General features: G+C 37.8%; 1 protein-coding gene across 1 annotated transcript in view; it reads right to left on the minus strand.

The window, feature by feature from the left end:
• Positions 1-1,618: 1,618 nt before the first annotated feature.
• ADGRD1 (adhesion G protein-coupled receptor D1) overlaps positions 1,619-22,437 on the minus strand; it is a 449,125-nt gene continuing 428,306 nt past the window's right edge. Inside the window, exons 24-27 of the mRNA XM_051975862.1 lie at positions 17,513-17,639; positions 12,525-12,566; positions 8,345-8,437; positions 1,619-5,399 (exon numbers count right to left, since the gene is read on the minus strand). Of these exons, the coding sequence (XP_051831822.1) occupies positions 5,304-5,399; positions 8,345-8,437; positions 12,525-12,566; positions 17,513-17,639 (358 nt within the window). The 3' untranslated portion in view covers positions 1,619-5,303. The remainder of the gene's footprint in view (positions 5,400-8,344; positions 8,438-12,524; positions 12,567-17,512; positions 17,640-22,437) is intronic.

The following is a 22,437-nucleotide window of genomic DNA, read 5'->3' on the forward strand; positions in this document are numbered from 1 at the left end:
TACAATGATCAATTCTGATGGACATGACTCTTTCCAACAATGAGATGACCCAGGCCAGTTCCAATGATCTTGTGATGGAGAGAGCCATCTGCACCCGGAGAGAGAACTGTGGGGACCAAGTATAGATCACAGCTAAGTATTTTCACTCTGTTGTTGTTTTCTTGCATTTTGTTTTCTTTCTCAGTTTTTTCCGTTTGATTTGATTTTTCTTATATAGCAAGATAACTGTATAAATATGTAAACTTATATTGGATCTAACATATATTTTAACATATTTAACATGTATTGAATTACTTGCCATCTAGGGGAGAGGGGGAGAGGAAAGAGGGGAATAGTTGGAACAGAAGGTTTTGCAAGGGTCAGTGTTGAAAAATTACCCATACATATGTTTTGAAAATAAAAAGCTTTAATTAAAAAAAGAAAAGCTGAGCAGAACAAACCCAGTTTTTCGATAGTTACCACTTTAAAAAGATAACCTTAAAGATGATGGACATGGACAAGATTCTTAATTACCTAGCAAGTCTATGTGTAGCCAGCCCTAGATCATGCTTCTGATTCACTCCATTTAGAGGCAGCTGCTGGTGCAACACAGAGCACTGGGCCTGGAGCCAGGAAGATCTGAATTTAAACCCAATCAGTGTGCCTCAGTTTCCCTATCTATAAAATGGGAATTATAATAGCATTTACTTTATAGAGTTTAGGATCAAATGAGATAATATTTACAAAGTTCTTAGCACAGTGGCCTGGCACATAGCAGATATCTCATAAATGCTTATTCCCATTCTTACCTCACACCTCTTACCATCTGCCACTAAATACATCCCTCATCAGCACCCCACCTGTTTTCCACCTCTTTATCTAGAAGCCAAAATCAAATCAATATTTCCATTGGAAGGTGACAATAGAAATTCCTATGACTCACAATGGCTTAACACTTCCAGTTATATAATAATTGATTTGGAGCTGGAAAGGACATTAGATGCTATTAAATCCCACCCCATCATTTTACACATGAGGGAGCAACTACAAGAAGATAATGGCTTTCCCAGGGTCACACAGCTATTAAATAGCTAACATAGGATTTGAATCTAGTTTTTCCTGACTACAATTCTAAAGTCATACTTACTACACTCTTTCCCTTCTCTATATATGTTTTCTTCCTCCTACGTGAAAGTAAGCTCCTTTCAGGTAGGAATTGTCTTTTGTATTTCTATCCCTGAAGTTCAGAACAGAACCTCACGATTTTTGCTGTTTAATTATTGAATGGCATCCAATTCCTCATGACCCCCTGAACCAGTACAGTCCGTGGGATTTTCTTGGCAGAGATTTGTAATTTGCCATTTCCTTCTTCAGCTCATTTTACAGATGAGGAAACCAACAGAGAAGGCTAACAGAATGAAGTGACCTGCTCGAGGTCATACAGCTAGTATTTGAGGTCATATTTTAACTCAAGTCTTTCTGACTCTCTATCCACTGAGCCATCTAACTGCCTACTCATACAAGGTAGATGCCTAATCAATGCTTTTATTCAGTCCCTCAGTCACTAATCTTATGATTTCTGAAGAGATTTATAGTTCTCAAGTTTGACTAGGGTGAAAAAAAAAAGATTACAAATCACTAACAGAAAATGAAGACTTATTTTTATTTGGAAAAAAAACAGCATAATTTTATGCCTTACTGGCATTTATTACCATTTACGTGATGTAATCTATTACAAAGTCACAATTCCTTCGATTACAATTTCATCTTTGGCCAAATTATGTTTCACTGATGAAATATAGCAGAAGCCCAAATATACAACCCCATAAATACATTGCACTATTTTTATTTCTTAAGAAAGAAAGGTTTAGAAAATCTGAACTGATTGTTTGTCTCTGGGTACATCAGCCAGACTCGGTGAAAAGAAGAGGAGATAAGACTTAGACCAAAAAAACAGAATCAAGCTGAGGCAAGATCACATCTTTACTATCTTTTGACTAATAATAAACTAAAGAAGCAAAAACTCCAACTTCCAAAGTCATAATACAGTGTTCTAACTTCTAGGTTCACTCACACACATAATGAGAATACACTATTTCTTTACAAGCCATTCCGATCTCAAGCTATGGGGCAAAACACATGGGATAGACAGTTTAAAAAAAAAATCTATTTCATTGAATCATAGAGTGAGGGAAATTAAAAGCAGGAAGAGACCTTGAGAAGATACGGCAACAAGGTCTCAGCAAACACAGGAAACACCTTGCCCCTCCTTTTAATTCATCTGTCACATTGCAAAGTATAATAAGTCATATCTTCATCATTTATTGAATATACATTAGGGGGCTGCATTAAAACAAATACTATCCATCCTGGATAAAACAAGATTTGCCCCTTAATGGAAAACTAACATTTGTTTATGATTATATTTCCTTGGTTGTAATTGCAAGACTGGGGTTATCATTGTTGAACAGCCTCGGCACTCCATTGATTGTCCAAACAATATCAAGGGGAAGAAGACCCTTAGCACATGAGTGTGCACCTCCCTACAGTCAGCTCATTTTCTGGAAATCATGGAGCAGAGTCGTACAGAAAGGTCAACCATGGATGAGTTCCTATTCTCCCAACTGAGAGGAAGAAGGTCCATATGGAGGAGAAAATAGACTCATTGAAACAATGGTATATTTGACCTTCACGGTTGGCCCCAAGTGATAATATTTTTTATAATCATAGAAATACTTAACGATAAGTTACAGCGTGATTGTGATTTGCGTCAGTGGGGGAGACAATCTCACCAACAGAATGGCATATTCTTCAAGTTTATTGAACACTTATTGCCACATTGCTGAGGGGTCTGCGCTATATCCTATGCATTACAACCAACAAGAAAGAATCAAGCATGCAAAAACGAAAACACAGTATACAATTGTTAATAACTTACTGAATTGGACTCATTCATTTCACCCCTAACATTACTTGTCTTGTCATACAGCAAAAAGAGGAAAAGGGAATGGGTTCCAATCTCCATCCATGGTCACAGTTTGAAAAAAAAATCATCTTCTAGTATCAAAAATAGGTTTAAATATCTTGCCCATACGTTTCATAAACATTTGGAGCTCCGTCATCACAGTATGATTCTCTGGTATTTTGTTTGCACACTTCCCAATGGATCACACTTATTTGATAAAGCCCTTGTTTTCCATGAGGGCCCATCCCATAGAGATCATTGTAACAATTATTGCCATTTCCAAAAGGATTGAGCCAAAGCCAACCCGTTCACGTTCACAGCAGAAGATGCAGCCATGTTCACATCACATACTCCACTGTCCCTCCCCCTTCTCTGGTCCTGTTGGCCAAATGAAAAGGAAGAACAGTCTCAAAGACTTGACCTATCATGGATTCACTACTTAGTTAGAGGGAGACTTTGACACTGATCATGATGATAATTGACATTTAAATAGCCCTTTAAGAATAGCAGGTTTGCAAGGTATTCTACATAAGCTCATTGATCCTCATAGGCAAACATTATTGGTATAGCTATTCCTGTTCTATAAATGGGGAGATTGAGCTGGGGATAAGTTATATGATTGTCCAGGATTACACAAATAGTAAGATTCAGGGATGGGATTTGAAACCAAATCTCCCTTACTCTGATCCCAGAAGTCTCTCTATCATGAACTATATATATTCAATTAATATTTTCATCTGAATTAGGAAACAAAAGCTTTGAAAAGTGACTTGCCTTGGGCATAAACTAGGAAGTATAAGAAGGAGGATTTGAACCCAGGGCTCTAGACTCCAAGATCAAAATTCATCTACAATATTTAATGGTCATTTAGAGTAATTTGAAAGCTCTGCTCATGACAATGATTTAATATATAGCCACTCAAAAAATGGGTGACAGATGCCCCTGGTGGTGACTGGTGGGAAATAAATTTCAGAATGTGTTTAGCAGTAAAATCTCATGGCAGGGGCATGATGGGTGGCAGAAGCCACTGGAAAACGTTATAATAAAAACATTCTGTCTCTTTTGCCTCACAGGTTCTATTCTCACAGGATTTATTCAAAGCACACAGGTGAAGGTTGACACGAATTTCCAATCATTTCAAAGGCATCTATGACTGCAAGCTATGGAAACTACCCGTTTTGCTGTGATCTTATCAACTTTATTATTTGCTGCTGGATTATTTTAAAATTGGATGCCATTATCCCGACAACATTTAATATTCATAAGTCCTGAGAAACATGGGGCAAGGAAAAATGAACAGACATTAACTCAAACCCTACCTTGAGTAAGGCACTGTGTTGGGCACTGAATGATAGATAAGAAAGACTAAAACAAAACAATTGCTGCCCTCAGGGAGTCCTTATTTTCATGGATAAAGGTAGCTACAACTGGAAGGTTCTGATTGGCAAAATCTCTAGGCAAACCTAAGGGTCAACAGATGGTTAAGAAGGAAGGCAATCAGGAAAACAGAGTGGGTATCATCAAAGCTGGTGATTTCTGAAGCAAGCTTTAATTCTGCACAGATTTGAAGATAATATGAGCTGATTTATGTAAATGTCACTGGCTGTGAATGTGTAGATGTATGTACATATGATATCCCACATAGACTGTAGCTCATAAAACACCTATTATCTGCCTAAGACTGGCTGGCTACTAAATGCATTTATATCTTGAGAGCAGAAGTCATAGTTTTCTTGGCTTTGAGTCTCCAGTACAGTATGAAAAGCTGAACAGAGCTCTCTCTCTTTTCAGGGCAGAGTATTTAGGGTATTCAGATGGATTCCCTTTCCTTTGCCTCTGTCTTTGGTATTCTGTGTATTCATCCCTGGGATGATTGGACTCCTCAGGTACAAATGGAGAATGCAGAAAGAAGCAATGACTTTGACTTCAGACTATCAACAAGAAGTTTTTCTTCATTTTTTTCTTTCAGAAGCATGTCCTTCCGGAAGCCTGTGTTCCTAGTAGCCATGAAACTCTGGGCTTCAGACAGCAGCGTTGCGGGGATGGGTGTGGGGAGGGTCCTTTTGTTCTTTCCTTCTATCCACTGTTCTCATCACTGAGCAAGCTATCCAGTGTACACCAGGGCAAGAGTTATTCTGCTAATGGTCAGGGGGTGAGCTCCATTAAATACAAGAGAGTGAACTTAAGAAGATGACCAGTTACCCGACAAGCAAGGCAGCCAGTTTCCATTTCCCAGGCAGTGATGAGGAGAAAGGATCCTACTAACAATATCTGTGAGAATATCAGGGTGGGGCTCTGGTGGGGGCTGAGCCCCAAGGACATGGCAGGCTTTTCAAGGTGAAGGGAAGTTGCCCCTGGGTCAAACCGCTGACAAGTCGATCCGGTTGGCTGAGTTGCTGCTCTTGTCCCAAGTATTGAGTTTGGTGGGTGTTGTTCCTGGTCGGGTTCCATTCATCTGCAAACCAAAGGGATAGGAATAGTGAGAAGAGAAGATGGAAGTATGACATGAGCATTTCTATCAAATAGTTCAAGGATTGTCATGAGGAAAAGGGTAGGGAATTTTTCTGCTTGAGCCTAAAAAAACAGTACTAAGAGCCATGGCTAGGAGCTAGCTAGCTAGGAGGATTTCACAAAATTTCATTTAATAGGCAACTCAAAGATCTTTTTTTTTTCTTTATTAAAGTTTTTTTTTTTTTCTCAAAACATATACATGGACAATTCTTCAACATTAGCCCTTGCAAAACCTTGTGTTCAAATTTTCACCCCCTTCCCTCATCTCCTCCCCTAGATGGCAAGTAGTTCAATATATGTTAAACATGGTAGAAATATATGTTAAATTCAATATATGCTTACATATTTATACAATTATCTTGCCGCTCAAGAAAAATCAAATCAAACTAGAAAAAAAATGCAGGAAACAACAACAAAAAGAGTGAAAATGTTATGTTGTGAACCACACTCAGTTCCCACAGTGCTCTCTCTGAATGTAGATGACTCTCTTTATCACTAAACCACTGAAAATGGTGTGAATCATCTCATTGTTGAAGAGAGCCACGTCCATCAAAATTGATTATTGTATAATCTTGTATAATGATCTCCTGGTTCTGCTCATTTCATTTAGCACTCAGAGATCATTTACTCCAACCTCCACCTGAATGAAAATTGTCCTCCTTTGCAACATACCCAATTAGTGATCATCCAACTTCTCTTTGAATGATTCTAGTGAAAAAAGAACCCACTGACTTCTGAAATAGTCCATTCCATTTTTCCTTAACTCCATTAGGAAATATGTTTGTTTGTTCTTTCTTCCTCACATCAAGCTTTTCCCCCTTTTGCTCCTGAATCTGCCCTTTTTCATCAAAAAGAAAAATCCAATCACTCTTAGATAGATCTTCCATTCAAAGATGACTATCACATACCCTGTACTCTTCTCTAGTTTATTCTCATTCCTGATTTCATCAAAAGATGCTTATACAGCATGTTCTCAAGCCCTCTCATCATCCTGGTAGCCCTCAAGTGAATGTACATTTATTAGATTTAGAAGGAGCACAATATTCCAGATGTGGTCCAACCAAAAGACATTAAAGAAAACCATCACTTCCACAGTCCTAAACACTATTCTTCTCCTAATGCAATCTGGATGACTCTTATTGAAGTTGAAGTCCACTTAAAACCCCTAGATCATTTTCATGCAAAGTATTTAGCCAAACCCCCTCCATCATGTACTTATAAAGTTGAATTTCTTAACACAAGTTATAAATTAATTTATTAAGTCTTATCTTATTAGAGCCATCCAATATTTTAAATGAATCCTGATTCTATCATACAACATGTTAACTGATTTGATAAGCTTATTTTTTCTGCTTTTCTCTATCATTGATTTTTTTAAAAACCTGGTTCAATACAAGGAAGAGTTCTTAATGGTCAGAGTTGTCCAAAAATGGAATGGGTTAGTTTGTTGGCTAGTGAGTTCGTTGTCCATAAACTGGACTAGATCTTAGAAGATTTCTAATTCTCCTCTTTTTAGAGGTAAGGAAACTAATATCTAGAGAAAATACCTCCACAATGAAGAGTTAGTACTCAAACCCAGGTCTTCTAAGGCTTATAACTTCAAATGTTCTTTCCATGACATCTCTCAAATCGTGGAAGGAATTCCTGTATCTGTTAGAAAACTGGGCCTGTCCAACACTAAGATTCAATGATTCTGGGTAGGTATCACTGATCTCTGATCTCCAAGGCATGAGCCAGAAAATTAAATTTTCATCTGACAAGGTATTTAATAAATGATGTCAATTTGGATTCTATGGACATGGTCTTGATAACAAGAAAGCTATATTAAGGGAGTGTGGAACCCAAGTTTCATTAACACATTTCTTCTTAGCAGGAGGACTACTGAGTTCCAGGGTGGTTGTGAGGATCAAATGAGATATTTGGAAAAGTGCTCAGCACTGTGCCTGGGACATAGTAAGGGCTATGTAACTGCTTATTCTCTCTCCCTCTTTGGAAAATCACTTATCCATTCTGATTCTCAGTTCCCATCCCTAGAAAATGGACACAGTAAAAGCACCTGCCTCACAGGGTTAGAGTGAAAGTCAAAGGACATAAATATATGAAAATGATTTTTTATAAACTTTATTGCTATTGTATATTCAGTCATTTCAGCCCTGTCCAACCCCATCCCCATCATGATGCCATTTAGTGTTTTCTTGGCAAAAGGACTGGAATGGTTTGTCATTTCCTTCTCCAGCTCATTTTACAGTTGAGGAAACTGAGACAAACAAGGTTAAGTGACTTGCCCAAGATCACACAGCTAGTAAGAGTCTAAGTTCAGATTTGAACTGTTTTTCCAACTCTGTCTACCATACCACCTAGCAGCCCCTTGCCGACCTTGAAGTGCTATACAATGTTAATGAAGATCAGCTCAGTTTTCATGTTCAAGTCATGGATCCACCTACAGCAGGAGTCGGGAACCTTTTTTTCTGCCAAGGGCCATTTGGATATTTATAACATCATTTTGTGGACCATTTTAAATTATCGACTTATAGAACTCAAGCAGCTGGAGGATGTTAGCTTTCAGCTCATCATCACCTGTGGTTGCCTTAGCAAATGAATTTGTGAGCATTATATGGCCCAAGGACCAGATATTTCCTACTCCTGACCTAAAGCTTGGGTCAAGGATCACAAGTCAGTCCCAGTTTGAGAAACACTGCCTTGTCTGTTCTCTAAGAAGCCTTAACAACTTAGACCACAGAAAGCTCCCACATATATGAATCTTTGCCTCATCTTGTGACGGGACTTCCTCTGTGGGGTATCTACTCATTTTGGAAATTGTCTTGAGCTTCAGAACCAGCATTGGCTGGCGGGGGGCTGATTACACCCCAAGTACAACATGGTACTCACAATGTCAGAGTTGAAGGGCTTCACATTGATGTTGCGAATTGAACTGCTGGTGAGGGACCAAACCTTGGTTTTATGCTTAAAGGCAGCTCTCACCTGTGAAGAGGAAAGGATGTGAGTTAATTAGATGTGATTTCAGAGCAAAACTCAGATGGATGCTGAGGAGTTCCAATGAATTCCTGGGACTCAGGATCACAAAAAATCAAATATAAGGTCATATTCAATATTTGGATCTGACATGTAAAACATTCCTATTCAGTACTTGAAACATTGTAGAAGTCTTCAAATAATAAATTAAGAATTTTTTCACTCATCCATCTGTAACATCATTCATTCAATGTTATCTATTAATTCATTTTTCATTCCATCCATTTGTTAATCTTTTCAGTTTCTTATTTTATTCTTCCATCTTCATTTATACATTTATATTTTCCATTTATTGATTCCATCCATTAATTTATCTATTCACCCACTCACCCATTTTTAACATAACTTATTAAGCACCTACTATGTGACAGATACTGTGCTAAGTGTTTTACAAATTGTTTTCCAACAACCCTGAGAGGAATGTGTCATTAACATCCTATATTACAGATGAGGAAACTGAGGAAAACAGGTTAAGTAGCTTATATAGGGTTACACAGCTAGCAAGAGTATGATGCCAGATTTGAATGCAGAGTCCATGTCTCTGCTGTATTTTCAAGCTGTTTTCACTTACATATTCATTTATTCATTCAACTCATCAATCCACACAGTTCCTTTATCTATTAACTTCATTAATCTATCCATTCAACATTTAATTCATTCAGCCATTCATGTTAATAATTCAATCCACTCATTAACTCCACCTTTCATTTATCCATTATACATCTTCCTTATTTACACATTTTATTAATTCATACTTCTAGAAAATATTTACTGAGTATCTGCCACTGTGTTGGGTGCTTTGAGAGATACAAAGCTAAATATAATAGTTTGCAACTTCAAGGAGCTCACAATTTGGTAGTGGAGATAATACATAGGAAAAATATAATACAAGGCAAAATTTGGTAAGTACCATGAAGAATGTAGAAAAGTCATCATCCAAGGCTGAAAGGCCCCTAAATATGGAGTGAATATGAAGCAGAATAAGGAGGATCACAGCTGAACTGCCTTTTAAGGCAGTTCTACACTTAACACTGGCTTCTACACTGGCTGCTAAGCTTCCTACTGGAAAGTCCATGACCTCTACTAATGCTATAGACTTCTCAAATAGATCTGCATTGGTAAGGAGCCTGATCATGATATTCATGATAGGCAATGTTTATAGATCATCTTGAGATATACTAAGTAGAAGAACAATGTGAGACCCAGAGAAATGAGGGAATTTGCTCAAAGTCACAAATGCTTCTTTGTTTCTGCTCCACTTTGGCTATGCCTTTTTTATTGCCTTTCTCTCTCATCTGAGCCCTACAACAGCCCTGTGATGCAAGCACTGCAGCTATTATTATCCCCTTTTATAGATGAGAAAACAGAAGCTTGGGAAGTTAGTAAGAAGCCAGGGTACAAAGAGCCTTAAAAGTCAAACAGAAAATATTATATTTGATGCTGAAGGTAATTGAGAACCACTGGAGTTTATTGAATGGGGGGAAGGGAGAAGGAACAATCTGACCTGCATTTTAGAAAGACCAATTTGACAGCTGAGTGGAGAATGCACTGAAGTGGGGAAAGATTTCAGGCAGGAAGACCCACCAGAAGCTATTATAATAGTTTACACATGAGGCGATAAGGACCTTCACTAGTGTGGTGATACTGTCAGAGGAGATAAGAGGGTGAGATATAATAAATGTAGAAAGGGACTTGATGACTGATGGAAGGGGTGTAAGAAGTGGCTTGCTGCCTGGGTGACAGGGAGGATGATGGTATCCTTGACGGTAACAGAGACGTTAGGGAAAAGGGAGTTTTTTTTTTGTTTTTTTTTTTTTGTTTTTTTTTTGGAGGGAGTAGAAAATGAGTTTAGTTTTAGACAAGTTGAGTTTATGACTACTTTAAAAGAGAAATTGTGTTTTAGATGTCTGATTAAGTATATCTAACAGGCATGTTATAAATACAAGACTGACACTTAGATCTGAGAATCATCTTATGAAGATGATAATGGCCAGGTCACACAAGCAATGAGATTTGAACTAAGATCTTCCTGACTCAGAATTAGAAGCTTTCTAAGCTCTAAACCACATAGCAGCAGCTTCTCTTTAGCTCATTTGATGACATGATTACTGAGGTCTCTTTCACTACTAAGTCTGTTTATGAAAGGTCATGTTAGCAGTGGACAGCACAATTAAGAGCAACAAAAAATAAAAGTCCCTCATAAAACATTTCCCCTTTAGCTGCAAGTGAAATACCATCCCCAAAACTACCCTGGGGGACCAAGTGCCTCTCTATTCACTGGGCAAACTGGTGATGTTTTTCCTTTATTCATTTTAAGAAGAAAAGAAAGACCACACAGAGATAGTGATATGAGGAATCCTCTTGAAGATTTTTATCAAAGATAATTCCTTCTCTTCAAGTTTATAGAAGGAGCTGAAATATTCAGGTGTTGTTAATGTGGCCCATGGGTCTTCAGAAACCAGTTCTTCAAAGAACAGTAAAATCTCCTGTAATGTTCTCCATTTGGGGACGTAGTCATTAACCTGCCCATGTGATGCCATTATAAGTTTATTTGGAAAACCAGGAGTTAGGAGCTGTCATTCTACAGCAGATCAACACGTGGCCTCTTGGGGAAGTGGGAGGGGGAGTCTCTCTCAGAGATTCAACCTGAAGCTAGAGAGCTTTCTGCTGGAAGCCAAGTGAGCTAATTCAATTCCAGCCGATTGGATTCAACAAACATTTCTTAACCACCTGCCATGTGTCGGGCCCTGTGTTCAGTGCTTGGAAAAAGAAACAGCCTTCAAAGAGTTCACTAACAATCTGAGGGGAAGGATAAAGACGGGGCAAGAGGAGTTGGTTATGGTATGGTTATGATCCCAGCAAGATGAAATGGCGGAGAGACTAAGGGCTTAGGATGAGAAATACCTAAGTTCAAATCCAGCCCCAGACTCTTATCAACTGTGTGACTCTTCAGAAATGACAACCTTTTACTTGTTTCTGTTTCCTCATCTGTAAAATGAGGATAATAATAGCACCTCCTTCCCAGGATCATTGTGAGAATAAATGAAATATTATTTGTATAAAACTTTACAAATTTTAAAATGCCACATAAATGCTGCTGATTATGATCAATGCTATTACTATCACTGTTATTATTACTATTGCTGTTGTTGTTATTGTTATACAAAGCATGGTGAAGTACCAGAGGTTTATTGTAGGAAACCTAGAGAATCAAAGGTTATCTCTGATAAGCATAGAAGCTGGATGTCACTTACCTTCTCAAGGCTATTTATTATCTGTTTGATATTGAGCAACTTAACTTCTCTGGCTTCAGCATTCTCATTTCTAAAATGAGGGTGGGGAGGGGAAGGGGAATATAAAAACGGGCCCCTACAACTGTCTATAATTGAACAATCCCCCATATACCTTCCCACAGTTTCCACTGCTTAGCCAGTCCTTCCTACAGCCAGGTTGAATTCCTAGCCACATTTTAAAATGAAACTCAGATTCACCTCCTCCAGGAAGTCTTCCCTCTTCTCCTGGTCAGTAATGACCTTCTTCCATAGTTATCACAGACAACAATCTTTTTCCCCTCTCCAAGATATCTATCATATAATATTGTCAATTTTAGCTTTCCCCATAGATTTCTATTAAACTAAGCTCCCTGAGGGCAGGAACCATGTTTTATCTCAATTCTGTATCAGACCCAATATAGTATGTAGTAGGTACCTAATAAATGTCTATGGAATTGAACTGAGTGCATAAGCAATGAGTGGATTCCACAGTGGGGATTTTCAGCTTAGATTATTTCCTTCCCCTCTTTTTCCTGGTCTTGGTTCAGTTATCAGGTAAACAGTCCAGAGAGGAATTGCTAAGCAACAAGGACAAAAACTCAACCATCCTCCAGTGCAGGTCTTCTCAGACAGCAAAGAGAATTCAGGAATTCTGGAACAAAATAGCCATGGCCAACCCCAAGTAGGGAATCATTTCAGTTTCTCTGAATTCTGTGCTGAAATAAAAACCAGCTTATTACTACCCATGGGAAGCTCAGACTCACCTCAGAATTCAGGAGACAGTGAAATAGAAAGATGAAAAATCCCTGTGGGGGAGAAAGGATAAGAATACAAAGTTAGCAGCTATTTATACATTTCAGCAAATGATATCTAAAAATATAGAACCCTCTTCTATTCAGGGTCCAGGGGAAAGTCAGGGGGATTTTGAATTAGAGGATGTGAGCATGAGTAGTACTTTTCTCATTTACTACTTGTGTGACTGGGCAAATCATTTCATTTCTTTTTTTTTTTTTTTTTTTAATTTTTTATTTAATAATTACATTATATTGACACTCATTTCTGTTCCGATTTTTTTCCCCTCCCTCCCTCCACCCCCTCCCCTAGATGGCAAGCAGTCCTTTATATGTTGGATATGTTGCAGTATATCCTAGATACAATATATGTTTGCAGAACCGAACAGTTCTCTTGTTGCGTAGGGAGAATTGGATTCAGAAGGTATAAATAATCCGGGAAGAAAAACAAAAATGCAGATAGTTCACATTCGTTTCCCAGTGTTCTTTCTTTGGGTGTAGCTGCTTTTGTCCGTCATTTATCAGTTGAAACTCAGGTCTCTTTGTCAAAGAAATCCACTTCATCAAAATATGTCCTCATACAATATCGTTGTCGAAGTGTATAATGATCTCCTGGTTCTGCTCATTTCACTTAGCATCAGTTCATGAAGGTCTCTCCAAGCCTCTCTGTATTCATCCTGCTGGTCATTTCTTACAGAACAATAATATTCCATAACATTCATATACCACAATTTACCCAGCCATTCTCCAATTGATGGGCATCCATTCATTTTCCAGTTTCTAGCCACTACAAACAGGGCTGCTACAAACATTTTGGCACATACAGGTCCCTTTCCCTTCTTTAGTATTTCTTTGGGATATAAGCCCAATAGAAACACTGCTGGATCAAAGGATATGCACATTTTGATAATTTTTTGGGCATAATTCCAGATTGCTCTCCAGAATGGTTGGATTCGTTCACAACTCCACCAACAATGCATTAGTGTCCCAGTTTTCCCGCATCCCCTCCAACATTCATCATTATTTTTTCCTGTCATCTTAGCCAATCTGACAGGTGTGTAGTGGTATCTCAGAGTTGTCTTAATTTGCATTTCTCTGATCAATAATGATTTGGAACACTCTTTCATATGAGTGGTAATAGTTTCAATCTCATCCTCTGAAAATTGTCTGTTCATATCCTTTGACCATTTATCAATTGGAGAATGGCTTGATTTCTTATAAATTTGAGTCAGTTCTCTATATATTTTGGAAATGAGGCCTTTATCAGAACCTTTAACTGTGAAAATGTTTTCCCAGTTTGTTGCTTCCCTTCTAATCTTGTTTGCATTAGTTTTATTTGTACAAAGGCTTTTTAATTTGATGTAATCGAAATTTTCTATTCTGTGATCAGTAATGGTCTCTAGTTCATCTTTGGTCACAAATTTCTTTCTCCTCCACAAGTCTGAGAGATAAACTATTCTATGTTCCTCTAATTTATTTATAGTCTCGTTCTTTATGCCTAGGTCATAGACCCATTTTGATCTTATCTTGGTATATGGTGTTAAGTGTGGGTCCATGCCTAATTTCTGCCATACTAATTTCCAATTATCCCAGCAGTTTTTATCAAATATTGAATTCTTTTCCCAGAAGTTAGGGGCTTTGGGCTTGTCAAACACTAGATTGCTATAAAAATCATTTCATTTCTCTGGATCTCATTTTCTTTAGCTGGCAAGTAACAGGGTTGAACTAAATTTCTCTGAGGTCATGTCCAGTTCGACATTTTTGATCCTATAACCAATATTGTTTTTCAGTGAACAGCAGGCTATGTTTAATCATGACTTTCCAATGTTGGAGCTTGGGACAGGATCATGAGTTTCAAGCTGGAAGGAATCTGTGAGGACATCTGGTCCAATCCTCCTACTTTTCAGATGCCACAGGGGACTGGCCAATGAGGAATCAGCCTTGGAATTATCTCCATTGGTGAGCCTACATCTGGAAGTTCCTGGTGATTTGGAATGAAGAGGTCCTGCTGTCCAATTCAGAATATAGGCAAGTAGGAGCAAGTAAGTGGATAGAGCACCAGCCCTGAAGTCAGAAAGACCTGAGTTCAAATCTGGTCTCAAACATTTAACACTTCCTGTCTGTGTGACCCTGGGCAAGTCACTTGACCCCAATTGCCTCAGCAAAAAACAAAAACAAAAAAGAATATAGTCAAGTATTAAAATGTCCATTTCCATCTACTCATTATATGATCTGTGTACGTAAAAAAGCCTCTCAGATTCAAAATACCTGTCTAGCCTTTCTTTGAATCCTCAATGAGCAGCAGGGAGCCTGGTACATAGTAGGTATTTAATGAATGCTTATTGACTGACCAATTTCTAAAGGAGGAGTAGGACGAGGGCAGATATATACAATTCTTTTTCCTTCCCTAGCGATGAACAAAATGCTATGAGCCTCTTTGATTGGGTTGAGGAGGGGGAGCCACAAACCCTCTCTCACTCAAATTTAGCAAAAGGTCAAAAAGCTGATGATTTTGTTATTGCTGAAGAGCTAGCAGAAACCGATAGAGCAGAATCCTGCTTCCTGCTGCCTATTTCCTCTGACATAAAGCTTATAAGCACATGTTCTTCCTGTCCCCTTTGAGCACATTCTTTCCTGGCACAGGTAAAGGAATACTAGAAATATAATGGATTAAGCTGAGACCTTGTGAGTTGTGAAAAACTAACTCTAGTGATCTGCCAGAAGCTATGTGTTTTTTGCCAGGATTTGTAGATAAGGAAGCCTGGTCCACTCTTGTTATTCAGTTGTTTCAGTTATGTGTGATGTTTCACCAGCCCATTTGAGGTTTTCTAGGCAAGGATACTGGAGTGCTTTGCCATTTTCTTCCTCAACACATTCTTTCCTCAACAGATGAGAAAACTGAGATAAACAGGATTAAGTGACTTGCTCAAATCACATAGTAAGTATCCAACTCAGATCTTCCTGGGCTTGGCTCTCTATCCACTGAACCTTTAGTTGCCCTCCACCCAGCAAAGCCCAAATGAATCATTAAGATCAGTTCGTCAGTGGATCATCTCTGTATCCAAGAAGCCAGGGCTCTTAAGCAAGATGGCAGTTTTGTTCTCCCACCAATCTACATCTGAAAGTGAACTTGAATGTTTATGAGAACCAAACGAACATTAAGCCTCTACTCCCTAGACCACCAAGGTGATGTAGGAGAAAATGTGCCCTCAGGTGATGGGGAAACATGTTTGTACCTCTGTTCTTGCTATAGCTTCTCAGCAAATAACCCTTTTGCAAAAGTTAATTGATGTTAATTGGCTAAATCATACTATGGGGCTAGTTAATGATATGGAGGAGATATTAGTACCGATAAGTGCTCTGGAGGAAAATATGGTATAATGGGGACACATCAAATAAAAACCGCAAAAGTGTTCTGGAGTATCTCTGATTGTTCTCTGGAAATTCACCAGTAACAATGGGAACTGACATCATCACTTCACTTACACAACGCCAAAGTATTTTTCATAGATTATCTTATTTTATCTTCACAACAATCCTGAGAGGTAGGTTCTATTATTCTCGTTTTACAGAGGAAGAAATGGAGGCAAACAAGTAAAGTGACTTGTTCATGGTTGTAGGACTAGTATGTGTTTGAGGCAAAATTTGAACTCAGTTCTTCTTAACTCTCAAATGCAGCACTGTATCCATTATGCCATCTGGATGGCTATGAAAGCAAGTGATAAAGACCCCTTCTCTCCAAAGAGGTTTGCTGGACCTTTGTGGTATATTTAAACAATGGATGAGATTCATACAGAATGAATAGTCATTGGAGAGTTGTAATCTGCAGCTTCATAGGGAATATCTATATTCTTGCTATCTCTGGTGCTTTGGAGAATTGAGGGAAGTTTATAAAACAAAGGTAGATGTGTGTCTGTGTAGAATACATGAATACACGTGTAGTAAGTGCATTGTGTAGCCATTCAAAGAGAATAATGACTACCATTTAGCAGTAACATTGTCAGCTTTAACAATGATCTCTGTCTTAGTCTATTTCAGAGGTCCTCAAACTACAGCCTGTGGGCCAGATGCGGCAGCTGAGGACGTTTATCCCCCTCACTCAGGGCTATGAAGTTTCTTTATTTAAAGGCCCACAAAACAAAGTTTTTGTTTTTACTATAGTCGGGCCCTCCAACAGTCTGAGGGACAGTGAACTGGCCCCCTATTTAAAAAGTTTGAGGACCCCTGGTCTATTTTAATATTTTGCTTATGCATTTAACCTGCATTGGGATAGGGCCCTTTGAAGGGACCTTTTCATTATTTGCTTCTAATAGTACAAAACAGAATTTTGAAATCACCATTCAGGATATCCTGAGTCATGAGATAAAGAGCAAGCAAAGAAAAAAAGAAAAAAAAATTGATTTTCCAAGCACTGTGGGTAACTTGACAATCAGGATTTGTGCATGGATGAGGAAGTGGAGGGGAATTTATAGTTCAGTAATATCTGAAGGAAGAGCTCACCCCACCCCTTACCATCATTTTCAGGGTTATCTGAACTATCCCAGCCCTTTGCCTGTGCAAAACTACCTTTAATAACTGTGACTATGGATTAAGCATGTTATTTCCCCGCTCCCTGAATTTCATTTTTCACTAGATAAAATCAGACTCTGAAGCAATCCAACCCACTCCCCAAAACCCTCGGTTTGAGGAAGTGTATAATATGACTATTTCTCTGACCATCTTTTTAGGAAAATGCTAAACCATTAATTTGGTAATTGTTCTGCTATTTTATCTTGGGGGGAGGCGGAGGAAGAACCAAAAAGGGGAATCCTGCATAGATGACAGATTCCTTGGATGCATAAAGGGGTACAAAAGGTCAAGTTAACTCAAATGAAGATACAACTAATCTCCAGACCATGTCTTCTGAGAGCTAACCAGTAACTTGATTGTTCCTTCTCACTGAACCCCAGAGATTCACTTACTTGTAAAGAGTTCAACACTGCAAACATGTACTGGAACACGATGGCATGGTTATTCACAGCAAGCACACCAAAAATCCAGGAACTCCCCAGGATGGGCAGGAGGACTGCCACTGCTTTGGCTGTCAACCTGAAAGATGAAATGGGCCATGGACATTTCATAATAGAGTTGATAGGCAGGGTAGCTTTCACAGAGTCATAGCTAACCATCAATTGAGATATTGTTTTTGGGTATCACAGAATCATGGAACAATCACAAGTTCCAAAGAAACATTGTTGATACACTTCTCTCCTCTTGATAGAGAGATGAGGGACTGTGGGTATAAAATGATGCATATATTGTCAGATATTCATGGATTATGATTGATTATTTTGCTCAACTTTTTATTTAAATGGAGGGGGAATTGGGAAGAAAAAAAGTATTAAGCAATAAAAAAAGGAAGGAAGGAGGAAAAGAGGGAAGGAGGGAGGGAGGAATGGAGGAAAGAAATTAGAAAAGGAGGAAAGGAGAGAAAATGAAGGAAAGGAGGGAGGGAAGAAGGGAAGAAGAGAGAGAGGAGAAAGAAAGGACACTAAACCATGATTTAATTGGAATAAGGAAATAGCCTTGCAAAAACTCTGAGTCTGAAACAGGTTAGGAAATTCGAGAGCTGAAATTTGTAGTCAATCTTAGAGCATTACTTAGAACAGAGATGTCAAAAATTCTGCCTACAATACTTCCCAGTGCAGTTGAACAGATTGAAATGTAATTAGGAAATAATTAATGGAATAAAAATGCAATAAAACCTAGACAATGTTAATTTGAGTGTTTCTAAGTCAACATAAGACCTTCAGGGAGCTTTATGTACCATTTAGTAGCACCTATTTAAATTCTGAACCATTGACATAGACCACTAAAAAATAAATTGATTTGCCCAGGATTGTAGAGCCAACATGCGTCAAAAATGAGACTTGAACCCAGAACTTCTTGGTGTGGAAGCCAGCTCTCTATCTATTCAGTAGGCCTTTTATTTATACTGCCTCTTAATCCTTGATTGGTTGATTTTATGCTATAATTATCATTTATGATAATAATAAATATTTGTGTAAAATAATATTTATAAATATGTCAAATACTGATTATAATAAATATTTATAAAGTGACTAAATCTTTATAAACATATTAACTATAACAATAAATACCATTCATAAAAACAGTAAATCTTTATAAATATATTAATTATAACAATAAATATTTATAAATATTCAATCTATGGATATATTTGTCTTAATAAATAATATAAATATTATAAAATTTTCTAAATGTAATATTTATTATGATGTAACACTAATAGAGGAAACATATTAACTGTTTTCAAGTGCTTTAAGGGCATTCATATGGAAGAGAAATTCCACTTTTCCTGGGTAGTCCCACGGGGTAGGACTTAGGGAAAATGGAAAGAAGTTAAGATAACAGGATAGATTGGGCTTCGGCTTCTACATCTCTAAAAGGAAAGCACTATTTGAATGCTAAGTAATGATGATGATGGTGGTGATGGTGGTAGTGGGGCTATTGGTAACACCTCAGTGATGGGAATGCTATCCAGTACACATTAAGACCCAATAAAATAAAATGCCCCGTGTGCAATCCAGAATCCATAGTGAAACTGAGTATCAATTTGACAATTTCAGTCCTATATTACAGGTACACAATGCACTTTTTGTAGAATAAATCCCATCATTTAAATGTAATAACTTCTGCTACTGAAAACATTTAAAATATAATCCAATCCCTCCACAAAGTATCTGCTGCAATTCCCCTCCTGAACCTGAGCCATTCTCCTTGAATCATGAAGCTTATCTTCTGACTACCTTCAGTTTTGAATGATTTCTCTTCTCTGAGACCTCTTCTTTCATGCTGCCCAGTCATTTTCTATTTTCCTACTCTTGCACTGTCCTTCTAATATTCCAATCTTTTCTGAAAAATAAACATTTTATGCCTGTTTTATCTTTTGGGGTCCAATTTCCATTTCTTCCCTCTCCTTGTGTGTTTCTTTAATCATTCAAACATTTAGCATGGATGTTTTGGACTTGTTCTGGACAGCTAAATTGCCCAGAAACCTTTAGATCATTTAAGTTTAGCTCAGTTTTCTTTCTATGTGTGTCTCTCTCTGTATTTGTCTCTCTGCCTCTTGTTCTGTCTCCTCTCTGTCTCTGTCTTTTTGTGTGTCTGTATGTGTGTTTCTCTGTCTCTGTCTCTCTGTCTGTCTCTGTCTTTGTCTCTCTGTGACTCTCTGTCTGTTTCTCTGTGTCTCTCCCTATCTGTCTCTCTGTGTCTCTGTCTTTCTCTCTCTCCCCCCTCTTCTCTTTTCAGCTTTGTTTTTCTTGTTTTCTTGAATACAGTCAGTAGCTGATGCCAAAACAGATGGATGATCCCTAACAGCCATTAAGGAAAAATCACTACTCAAGGGAAGTAAATTGTATTGCTTTTAAGAATGAGGGCCATAACTCACCAATCAATGCTATTGGTTCTGTGGGAAACTAATCCTTTTATAAGGTACTCGGTCGCTGTGTCATTTCCGGCATCCTGTCTGATGCCTGAGACTCATAAACCATCATTAAAGAAATTAAGGAAAAGAGACAGCAAAGTTAAGTATAGAAACTGACTTTTTTCTGAGTAATTCATTAATGCTTTCCATCTTCCCTCCTAAACAAATAGACTCCTGAATGTGTCTGCCTCCTGAGCTCAGACAGACTATGGTCTTATTTTATCTAAGGGAGGGAGATATGTTCTATCAGTCAGGGGAAAGGGTATAGTTATGTATGATATTATATTTACAATATTATAGATTTAGAGCTGAAAGGGATGTTAGAAATATACTACAACCCCATCAATTTACGGGTAAGATAAGTGGTGCTCTGCACTTGGATCATATAGTATTCAGAGAGCCAATTGTTAAATTTTCAGTGTGACCATTTACATCTCAGAAATCACCAAAACTACAAATCAAGTTTGATTTATTTTTTTATTAGTCATCTGGGCTTAAGGAAGTGATGAAGAAAATGCAGATTCGATTTTTAAATGTATCATATCCTTTTTTCTCTTAGAGAGATGATTGTTAAACATCTACCATCAAATCTCTTATTTAAACCTAAGTTTTCCTGCCTCTGAGCCCAACATTCCCTCAATACACATGTGCCTCTTTTACAGATAATTATGATACACAGCAGTGTAGGAGAAGCATTTTCAAATGCTAAGACACAAAAGTTTTTGCAAAGCCTGAAATAGTTTTCACTTACAAGGGGGATCACAGAAAACAATTTTTGAAGGGCCTAGAATGTCTTGGCCAAACTATATCTGAATAATTATATTGGCTTCTTAGGCCCCTTTGGATGACCTCCTTTTATTGGATATATCCAAGAGATTATTAATGGCTTGCTGTGGGGGACATAGAGGTGACATATAGCCAGATAGGTACAACTGGATTAAATGATCTTTAGGTCCCTTTTTTTATTTAATAGGTAATAAGGGAGGACATTATAGATTTGTGAGGCAGAAGAAGAATACATCACAGCTGTAATGGCAGGGCAAAGAGATCATCTGCAGCTAAACTAGAGAGAGAAGTGGACACGAAGAATTACTCATATAATGACATTAATAACTTCTAAATTTCAGTATCCTGACACAAAGCATCGGTTTGACTATCCTAGTTATGGTTCTTTGGCTATCCTAGTCATGGCTCCTTTATACATAATGAAGTTCTGCCAACTGTATAAAAAGCAGATGGAAAGATCCATTCTGATGTTACCACAATAAACTAAAAATTATGGCAAAGGGTCCATACTAATGTAGTGGCTGTAGGAACTACAGGTAAGAGACAAATATGAGAAATTTTACAAAAGAGGTTCTCATAATTAATTGGATATAAGCTGGAAGGGGTGGAAGGAAGGGAAGTTGATGTTTGTCATTTGTTTTGGTTATTGTTGTTGTTTGTCTGTGTTTAAGATCATGGAAAGCTCAATGAATATGCTACATTTTTCATCAAGAAGAAGGAGCAGGGATAGGAGGAAAAATGAAAAATCCATCTTGTGGCATTGTGAACAAGAGTAGTCTATTGAAGAAAATCTTCATATCTATCCCTGCCTTTACTGATGAGAGACCCCTTTCAAAATAAATAGGACTTATCATGAGACAAAGTCTTACTACAGATCATCATCATCATCATCATCATTGTCAACTTTCCTCATTAATATTTTAATAGCTACAAGATCAGGTCTTTAGAGACCAAAAAGAACAATTCTCTTTCTTTTAGATGCTAGCCTTAAACATCACATATATTATTAAGACATATTTCCCCACAATACCAGCTTATTTTTTTGGAGGGGCAAGGGTTAAGTTTCCTCTTTCTGTTTTGAAGAGAGAAGGAAGGAAGGAACCAGAAGTCAGAACCCAAAAATGAAGGGCAAAGTAAGTATTCTGGTGGCATTAAGAAGATTTTTTTGTTTGTAATCAATTTATCCCAAATATATCTAGTTTGTACACAGTTGGGACTGTATAATCATTGAAAACAAGGACTGCTTTTGATGTCCCCTATTTTGACAGGATTACCAAAATTTAACACAGTGCTTATCACACAATAGTTGCTTAATACTTGTTGACTTCTTTCCAACTTGATTTGAACTTTCAGATAACTACAGATAGAATCTGTATTTTTGTCCTTCAGCTAATGGAAGATCTGTAATTCCATGCTCCCCACATATTACCAGTGAGTCATAATGGGACCATCACTTGGAGTGGCTATGGTCATCTCCCATGGCTCCCCATGAAAAAGTCCATACCTAGTCTTGAAACCCAATTTATCTGGCAGCCATAGAAATGGATGAAGAGGTTCTTGGTAGGATAGCTCTTTCGACCGACAATTGTTCACTACTAATAAATAATCAATGAT

Source organism: Antechinus flavipes, chromosome 1, assembly GCF_016432865.1.
Source record: "Antechinus flavipes isolate AdamAnt ecotype Samford, QLD, Australia chromosome 1, AdamAnt_v2, whole genome shotgun sequence".
Taxonomy (NCBI): Eukaryota; Metazoa; Chordata; class Mammalia; order Dasyuromorphia; family Dasyuridae; genus Antechinus; species Antechinus flavipes.